This window comes from Podarcis gaigeae (assembly GCF_964106915.1).
Source record: "Podarcis gaigeae genome assembly, chromosome: 1".
NCBI classification, from domain to species: domain Eukaryota; kingdom Metazoa; phylum Chordata; class Lepidosauria; order Squamata; family Lacertidae; genus Podarcis; species Podarcis gaigeae.
In genome coordinates, this window is record NC_139678.1 from 38955049 (window position 1) to 38965290 (window position 10242).

At 39.4% G+C, this 10242-nt stretch overlaps 1 protein-coding gene across 5 annotated transcripts in view; it reads right to left on the reverse strand.

Moving 5' to 3' along the window:
* Window positions 1-10242, reverse strand: part of DPH6 (diphthamine biosynthesis 6) — a 248238-nt gene that overhangs the window by 103125 nt on the left and 134871 nt on the right. The window contains exon 13 of one of the 5 annotated variants that reach the window (XM_083743448.1): window positions 3858-4308. The exons of the other annotated variants lie outside the window; for them this stretch is intronic. Within the exon in view, the coding sequence (XP_083599574.1) occupies window positions 4285-4308 (24 nt within the window). The 3' untranslated portion in view covers window positions 3858-4284. Of the gene's footprint in view, window positions 1-3857; window positions 4309-10242 lie in introns of those variants that run through there. 5 annotated transcript variants of the gene reach the window in all.

A 10242-nucleotide genomic window follows, 5' to 3' on the forward strand; every position in this document is an offset into this window, starting at 1 on the left:
AGCGGTTCGAATCCCTGCGGCGGGGTGCGCTCCCGCTGCTCGGTCCCAGCGCCTGCCAACCTAGCAGTTCGAAAGCACCTCCGGGTGCAAGTAGATAAATAGGGACCGCTTACCAGCGGGAAGGTAAACGGCATTTCCGTGTGCAGCTCTGGCTCGCCAGATGCAGCTTTGTCACGCTGGCCACATGACCCGGAAGTGTCTCTGGACAGCGCTGGCCCCTGGCCTCTTAAGTGAGATGGGCGCACAACCCCAGAGTCTGTCAAGACTGGCCCGTACGGGCAGGGGTACCTTTACCTTTACCTTTACCAGATAAGGCCATGGTCTTTTAACTAGTCAGCCAGCTCCTCCAGGGAGGCAGAGTCTACAAAAGTTCACCTTGTTGTTGTTTTTAGTCGTGTCCGACTCTTTGTGACCCCATGGACCAGAGCACGCCAGGCACTCCTGTCTTCCACTGCCTCCCGCAGTTTGGTCAGACTCATGTTTGTAGCTTCGAGAACACTGTCCAACCATCTCGTCCTCTGTCGTCCCCTTCTCCTTGTGCACTCTCCATCTTTCCCAACATCAGGGCCTTTTCCAGGGAGTCTTCTCTTCTCATGAGGTGGCCAAAGTATTGAGCCTCAGCTTCAGGATCTGTCTTTCCAGTGAGCACTCGGGGCTGATTTCCTTAAGAATGGATACGTTTGATCTTCTTGCAGTCCATGGGACTCTCAAGAGTCTCCTCCAGCACCATAATTCAAAAGCATCAATTCCCATATAATCCTGCAGTTGGTTCTAGCTTGCTGGAAAGACAACTTCTCTTGCAGCTGTCCAAGGTCCTGTATTCTCCCTACTTGACTTGGACTTGTAACTGGACGTTGCTTGCTTCCCCTGTGAGCCTGAAGCATCCACAAAATTGGAACCACTTAGAACTAATGGTTAAGTATCTGGCCTTAAGTAAGGGCAGCTCAACTGTAAAATACAAAGCTTGCGGGGGAAACTTTTCAGAAGTACACAGAAACTGGCAAATACACAAATGCAATGTTTAAGCAAAAGTACAAACAGATGTAATGTCTTTTAACACAAAAGTACATGCTGTTATTTTTCTAGCTAACACAGAACTAGTACACAATTTCAAAGAAATAAAACATAAGTATCCTGAGTCATTAAGACAGGAAATGCAACTAAGCATCAATGGAAGTTGATTAAATAATTCATTGATCACATGCTGTGACTGACTGATTATATCATGCACCCAAATTTCTTTTGGTATTACAAGTATGTAATGAAAATATAGCTATATTTTCATTGAGTGGAGGTTTATAGGCAAAGGCACTGATCTAAAACATTATGGCTTTTTAGCATGAGAAAATGCACAGAGATATTTTTTTTTCATCCCATAGCTTTCAATCGTCTTCTATTTTCTGCAGAGTTTGTACTGGAAGAAATATAAAGTACATTCATCATGTGAACAGCACGTTTAGTTTGCAACAGCTGCATAATCACTTCATTCATTGTCAAACTTATAATGCAGGTCCATATTATACCTATCTTATGGAGGAAAAAAATGTGGGTTGGAGTCCTGTTACCCCCTCTCCATCCCAAACCACAATATTCCAATGTGTCTTTATCACAGTGCTTATTCAGACAAAAATATATTCTAGAAGATAATGGTTAAATAATGCTGAAATCCAAATTATTCTGTAGCCAACGGTCTTTGTGGTCAATTCTATTGATTAACAGACAGACAGACAGATTTGTACCTGCACTGCTATTATGATACAATGTAACAAGGCTCTGGGTTTCATCTGTCAAGTAACACTGTGCTTATTAATTTAAAATGCTTAAGAACTTCCTGCAGCTTCAGTGTGTAAGAAAAAATGCAATGTGAATAGATGTTATTATGTACTTCTTTTGACTAGAAATGCAACAGGTGTTAGAAGTTACAGTCTTTTTGGTTCTACCTTAAAAAAACTTAATACTTTTTTCTAAGAAAAAATAATAATTATGTAATCTGAAGTTCAAAACACATTGTTTTTTGTAATCTATGGCTCATAGCACATTATTAGAGCATATATGATTAACCAGAAAGACATGTCACAACCTAATTAAAAATGTTTCACACACGTATTAAAGTATGTTATCTTGAGACTTTTACTAAAATAATATTTATTCTGGAGTACTGCCACACAATTCACATCTCCCTCAAGCCTATAAGTTTCCCCAACATAAATGAAAACTATACTGTTGATAAAGATAGAATCAATATTAGCATTTTATAAAAAGTCTATTGTGAGGGCTACTTTGCAAACAAATTTGATTTATAATGGCCTGAACATTATTAAAGTCCACTTCTATGGTGCACAATCTAATAAATAACAAGCTAACAAAAACTTTACATAGTTCTTCTTGATCTAGTTCTAATGGCACAGCATTATTAGTTTCTCATGTATCATGTTCCCAGATACAGTGTGTTGAAAGATTTATTCATCTTGAGTTGTGCCCTAAGGTAATTGGGTTTTTAAAGAACCTGAATTCTACAATTATATCCGTACCAAAGAAAAGAAAAGAAAAGAAAAGAAAAGAAAAGAAAAGACAGAACAGCCATCCTCTTTAAACTGACAAGAAACACTGAATCCCACGATTTAGGAATTTGTGTTTTAAAAGCTATTACTTTCATTTCCCTCCTTTTTATTTCTATTTTTTTTGTATTAGCCCTTCAAATTGCAAATGCTCAACTGTCACAAAAGATCAGTGTTAGTGAGCCGCCAACATTAATCTTTTGTTTGAAGTGTATGAAGACAGACAAATAAAGGAAACATCACTAAATATCATCCCGAAGAAGCAGCAGATATTGAAATGGTAAACAACAACCCATGAACACTAGTTGCAATGCTATTGGGTAGAAGAAATTTCTAAATATCAAAGATAGCGGCATCATCGTCAGCTGGTCCATAAACAAACAATAGTCAATTGACAACATTGGACCTTTTCTTCCTTGCTATACTACTGTAAATAAACATGCTCCCCTTGCCTGTCTGAATTCTACATGCCCATTTTCAGAAATGCCGCAGCAGATAAGTAACACTGTCATGTCCGTTTTGTCAAGTACATGCTGATGATCCTTTTCGATCTGCAGTTTGGGAACATTATCAAGGTCAGGAGCAATCGCTCAGAAAAGCCCTCCTGATGTGCATATATCTAGTAATTTCTGCAAGAAATAAATGGCACAATAATAACACACGGTGAATCAAGTGCTTCTCTCTCTCACACGCACACAAATTCAAAAGGCTCATTTTAATAAAAACATTTCACATTGCACAAGGAAGGCATATGGAAGGCATCTAGTCAAATGCGCAGAGTGCATTTGTGTATATTACGCATGTACAAACCGGCGACATCAAAATTGTTTACAGTGCCACACTTATCATCCTGAAGTCAAACTTCTCTATGTGTTGGGCAAATGCCCACCTCTTTCAACTCCTCTGACCTCCACTTGTGTGTGTGTGTGACAAATTGGTTGTGAGGCATTTACAACTGATGCACATATCACAAAATTATTTCTGCCAAGCTTCCTCCATGACCTGCCCGTGGGACATGACATGCTCTGAGACGCATTGCTCTATCAAACCGAATCTTTCCAGGACAATGCAAATTATGACAAATTCCATCATCCTGCATTATGCGCTTCATGCTAATCTTCCTAATTCGAGAGAATCGGGAGGGTTTGCTGTTCTGCTGAAGGGCACGTTGTCTGATTGAATGATGGTGAAAGAATGTTTGCAAACCCACCCACCCCCCATCTTCTAATCCCAGCTGTGGCCACCTCTGCCCTACAACCACCATCCAACCTTTTCTGCTATTGAATTTCCTGCTCAGAATTAATTCAGGATCCATGTGGTCCTTTTTGTTGTTGCTTCAGCACATAATAAAATATCGCCAAGGATTATGCTGTGGTCTCGGAGTTAAAGGGTATTTTATTTTTAGAACAGTATTCTGAAACAAATGTTGCCCACTGAGTCTTCCTGCTGACTTCTCCTAGGCTGTCAGGCTGTCACATTGGGAATGCAGCTTTGCTGATAAGTTAAACCGTCTCCCATAGTGGCTTTTGAAGCAATCATTTCAATGATAGGATTCAGGCGATTTTCAGTCTCAAACACTTTTGACTTTGGGATGTTATGCTGCTGGCTCAAAGCAAACAGTCAACCTGCAAAGCATTTCTTGAAAAAAGTCTCCAAGAAAACATGAGCCTCAGACAATTCCTCATTGATTCAGAAGGTGGCAGTATTACTACACAAAAGAAGCTGGTCAGACATCATATTCTAATCCCATCTAGCAGAAACAAACATATTTAATTCCCAGAGATACATATATTTTATCCCATGGCATAATTTACTTATAACATTAAAACTCAAAAATGAAACAATTTGCAGCAATAACCATGATTATGATGTTAGTGGCATGAATGTTACTGGCCAGATTAGACTAAAATATACCTAGAACCAAAGATCAGGGGAATTTTATTATTTATTTTTAAATCATTAGCAACATCATCACTGGCAGAACTTGCATTCCTTAAAAGCATCCTCAGCTTTGGTGAAAGAAGAAATGGTTTGTTGGGACAGAAAGACTGAAATAACACTGTTTGTATATACACACACACACACACATACACACACACACACACACACACACACACACACAATATATGCAGTATATATATATAGAGAGAGAGAGAGAGAAATGTGCAACATAATTTTTCTAAGAAAGCAGCAACAATGAAAATCTTTCCTAACAGCCACACGGGAAATGAAGACAAAAACACCAAAACAACTTACGTACCTAGAAATGTTACATTGTGGTTAAAGCTTTCCTGTTCTTTAAACAAACTATCCCTATTACCAAGCTGAATTTATTATCATCAGAATTCTAAAACAGAAGAACTCTACAAAACAATCTAACTTCTTAATTACTTCTTCATTAGTGATCTGTTTTATTTCAAGCAACACTCTTGTCCAGGTGAAAAATGAACTTCACATCTAGTTTATTTTTGTTCGGTAGTGTAAAAGAAGGCATATAGAAAATTAGAAGCCCTCAATATTTTAAGCCAGGAGGAAGAAACGAACATTTCTCTTTCATTAGCCAGTGCAGCTGATGGTGAAGGTTTGTTCTGAATGCCACAGATATGATTCCTCTTGGGCTGCTACTTTAAATCTGAGCTCAATGACTTCTTCCGAAAAATGAAGCACAACTCGTACTTCCTCTCTAGGTGAGCAAGCTTTCAAGACACGGACTTGAAGCAGCAGCTCAAATATGGGCAACTTTTGATTTAGCATTTGCATGCCAGGCTTTAAAGGGAATCTTGCGTAATCGGTCTGATGTGTTACTGAGTCTTTGTACATGCCTAATAAATACATAGCAGAGAGGCACATTAAAGTATTAGTAAGAAGAGACAGGGAGATCTTTAGCTTTGTACTTCATTCCCAGTGAGGCTCAAACCCTCAGAGGTAAATGACTATGTGAGCACCCTTTCAGAAAAGGCACTGGGTACACCCTGCGCATGCTGCAGCTTGTTGACATGAAGCAGGGCAGGCAGACACCAATAATACATGAAGTGTGGTTCAGAGGCAATTAGGATCAGTTGTCAAGGCCAGGCCATTAATGAAAGAACATGTCAGAGGAGCTGGAGACTTCAATGGTTGAGGGCAAGAAGGCGATTTAGTGTGACAGATCGAGTCCTTCCAATGTCCTCAGTGGTACATGCTAATACCAGCCTTAACAACCTTTTGTGGCAGTGTATAATGCGACTAACATGGACTTTGATTCAGCAAAATGACTGCTGCCACTGTTAGTCTGTCTCATTCCAACAACAGTAAGAGCACTGCTTCAAATAATTACCCACTTCCTTCTCCCTCCCCCTTTCTCCTTGTCTAATGCAGTGGGCTTTTATGCACGCCATACAGTTTTTTGCTAGAAGGTCACAACACTTGTCCTGCTGTTTTCTGTTTGTTTATGCAGTGTTCTTTCCTTTTTTTAAAAAAAAGAAGAAGAAGCTGAAATATATTTAAAAATGCTGCCTTGGATTAAAATAAAATTAAGAACTCAGCCTCTACTGGCTATGGGCGAAGTCAAGTGCAGGAAATCAAAGCAGGAAACACTGTCTTATCTGTGCAATCCGTGGGGCAAGGAGCAAAATGTTACTGGCAACATCTTCACCCGGTCCTTGGGATTAAAAGCAGGAGGGAAGTGCCATCCTTATCCAAATGAGATGCTGGATCTGTGCCTCTGCACTGCTGCCCATTTTGATCATAAATGGAATCAAAACCGAATGCAAATCATTTAGAAGGAAACGTACCTTCATGAAAAACTTACTACTTCTTGCAAGGACGTACTCCAAGTAGCCATATTTTAATATGTGTGGAATGAAAACATTAAAAGCAACTCAAATTATTATTTCAGCCCCCTTCTTTCTTTTTTGCTGTTTTAAAATCATAAGACTTGCCTCATTTCTCTCCACAGTTTAAACCTATTACCCCATTCTACAAATATTTGCTTCTTTTCACTGCCCAAATATGCTCTTCTTATGTTTTCCTGCCTAGCTTATCCCACATGTAATAATCATATAAAAATATACTAAAAGGCAGTAGGTGTGCTGTGAAGTTATTGTAACAGGTGAAAACAAAACTGTGTATTTGATGGAAGTGGCCATTCCTTGGTAGGGTACATTCAAAAAGCCAAGCATAGAGGCAAAAGACAAAAAACAAAACCCTCACATTGATCTTTCTTCTTTGCTCCTCTCCCTTTTCTTTCTTTCTTACCTTTGGTCAGATGGGCCTATTTCTATCACTTTTGTCATCTAGCCATGCCTTGACTGACCTTTCCAGAGGCAATACTTAGTTATGAATGACAGGAAAGGCTGTTTCTGGTGGGATGGCTTTGCTCCCCCTCTGGTTTATTGTCACAATACCCTGCCTTCTTTCATTTTTCTCTCCCTGTAACTTTTCTTTTTCTTCCTTTAAGAAGTATGTGCACTCCTGAGGAAGTTTCCCAATGGTAATTTAAATACACAAAAAGTAAAACTGACCTATAAACTCACAGATGCTGGGTGCAATCCAGAATGAAGCTCATATGCATTTTCTTAAACACCATCCTTGGATGGTAGAAGATTCATTCCATTTGATAAAGTGAATGAGGACATTCTATTAATTCCTACTTACCTATGGTGAGCAAGGGGGCACTTTGATTTTTAGTGGATAGTATGCCATGAATTGGTGCTTTCAGGATAAACAATCTCTTGACTCACCCTGGAATCTACAAGGTAAGTAGAATCTGCATATTCACTTCACTGAATGGAATGAATCCCTTTCTGAAGCAATGCCTTGCCCCAGCTCTTATTTTTATTCCTGTGTGCAGTTTCACTGATGCCAAGTCTGTGAGACTTATTAAGAACACCAACACTACATTCATACCAAACCTAGCAATTCAGTATTAAGAGTATAATAATGAAATATCTGAAAGGCTGCTGTATTATAAGCGATGCATTCTACTCACAGGTCTTCAAAATACAAATTCTCAACTCTGCCCCGCCCCACCTATGTTGCTTCTGGGTCCCCCCCCCCCCCCGCCAATATATGTTAGATCAATGCCCATGGCTGGTAGACTTCCAGCCCAACAATGTCTGGAAGGGTAACAGGTTCCCATTCCAGTTGTAAAGGATTTCCTCACCGCTCTTTCCTCACAACTACATGAGCTTTTCAGCAGATCTAGAACCAGCTCTTGGTTCCCAACTGATTCTACCAATGGTCAGCATCCTCTTATTTCACCTTCATCTTTTGAACTCTACAGAATCGCTTCAAATGGGCAAATGTAGAACTCAAGTTACTTGTTTGGATAACATAGAGCCCAAGACTGCAGATCACCTTCAATAATTGTTGAATACTACTCTATATAATAAATTGTTACTTCAGATGTGGGTGGTCCTGGTTTGCTTGATCCACCTGAGTTTGTTATTATTCTATCATCTATCTATCTATCTATCTATCTATCTATCTATCTAGAATAGGCCATCTGGTGCCCTTCATGTGTCCGTGGATTCCTATGTCCCATCAGCCCCAGCATGGCCAGTGGTCAAGGATGAAAGGAGATGTAGACCAGCAATATCTGGAAGTCACCTCAGCAACTACTTCTTAGAGTAATTGTACTGAAATTAATAAACATGCCTATGTAAGGTCCATTAATTTCAATGGGTCTTCTCGGAGTAAAACTTAGTTAGCCACCACTCAAAGGCCACATCTGCAGCTTTCATTTACATTTAAGATGCTTCTTACAGTGTTGTACCACTTTAACTGTAACGGCTTCCCCTCTCCCCAAAGAATCCTGGGAAGTGCATTTTGTTAAGAGAGTTAGGAAATATCTATTCCCCTGACAGAGCCACAATTCACAGGCTGAAGCAATGATTGTTAAACCACTCTGGCCATGCTCAGGGGACTTCTGAGATATGCAGAAGTTTGAATTTAAAAAGTAATTAAAGGAGGGGAGGAACTTATGGCTCAATGTGGACTGAGGTTGCTCAACGGAGTCATGTTGGAAAAGAAAGCTGGAAAATGGGAAGAGTGAAGGAGTTGTATTGATTAAGCACTTAAAAGCTTATTACAGTGATCTGGAAGAGACATGCTTGTCCAGCTAGACCCCAGAACTGACTCAGTCCTGGGGATACACAATATCCTTTTGTTGCAGATCCTACTTGTTCTTTATATTTGGGAAGTTTTGCTCACATCTGGGGCAAGTCTACTCTCTCAGCTTGTTTTTCTGAATATTCGCAGAAGGAGCATATTTATTAATTATCTGACTCAAGCCTGTGTAACACTAGCAACTGCTTCATCATTGAACCTGCCAGCTGAGTGCTAGTGTTCCTGTATCTAAAATGCTGTGCTATTCCTTCTTGACATAAATGTTCCCAGCAAATGCAAATTCTTCAACTTTCATTTAATGGCATAGGTACTATTGCTTCCTTTTGTAACTAAGCATTTCTAAATTGTATTCTGCCTCAATAAAGTCAAACTTAAAACAGGGCTTCCTAATTTATTAATTCATGCTTTAATAATATGTTGCTATGCGGATATGGCAATAAATATCATTAAAAGCATTAGGATCAAAGATCCCTGGATATATAGATGGCAAATGAAATTCATAAAAGGCCTCATACTTGACTAATATAAAAATATATATCTTACTTTAGAAATAGTTGTGCCTAATGAGACATCTTTCCTTGTAATTATCTTTTCCCACAAAAATGAGCTTGTTTTAATAATAAATAAATGAATACATTTTTCAAACCTAGTAGTACAGAACTGAATGCAAACACAACTTTATTACAAATAACATCCTGTGCAGCAGTTCAGAATTGAAATAAATGAAGTAGAATTAAATCTATTATTTTAATGCATACCGACAAACAGGCGCTCACAGTGACCCTCATGCCAACTAAAACACCTTGAAAACTAAAACCACCATAAACGCTGGGTGACACCAGTTATGCTGAACAGAAATAAACTGTGGGACAAGGGTGGAGAATTATGTGGTAGTCATTTTTTCTTTATCCCCTTTATCCCCAATGTAAAGATATAGCTAATACATGTTTGTTTTTCATAAATTCTTTTACAGGGAGCGAGATGATTCAAGGGGGCTTTAAAATGAGTCAAGTAAATGGAATTTATTTTGTGGGAGGGATCTACGAGAGAAATGAGTGTCTGTGAGTAAATTACACAAAAAAAGGGAATTGATTGGAGGGGGCTGGTGTTTCGGGCTCTACCTTATACAGTGGTACCTCAAATTACATACACTTCAGGTTACAGACTCCGCTAACCCAGAAATATTACCTCGGGTTAAGAACTTTGCTTCAGGATGAGAACAAAAATCGCACGACAGCAGCACAGCGAAAGCAGGAGGCCCCATTAGCTATAGTGGTGCTTCAGGTTAAGAACAGTTTCAGGTTAAAAACAGACCTCCAGAATGAATTAAGTTTTTAACCCGAGGTACCACTGTATCTATTTTGCTATCTTGGGTAAGATGCTTATTGCCATCCAGTCCCGTGATCTGCATCCAACAATAACTAATCCAATCTTTCTGGGAACTTACAACCAGCATGGGGCAACAACACCCCTCATTTGTCCTATCCCAGCCACTTGGTTGTCAAAGGTTGTCTGAAAGAAAAGACCTTCCTTCTTCCCTTAACTCGCTCAGGCGTTGGTGGTTCTGCTGCCCTCA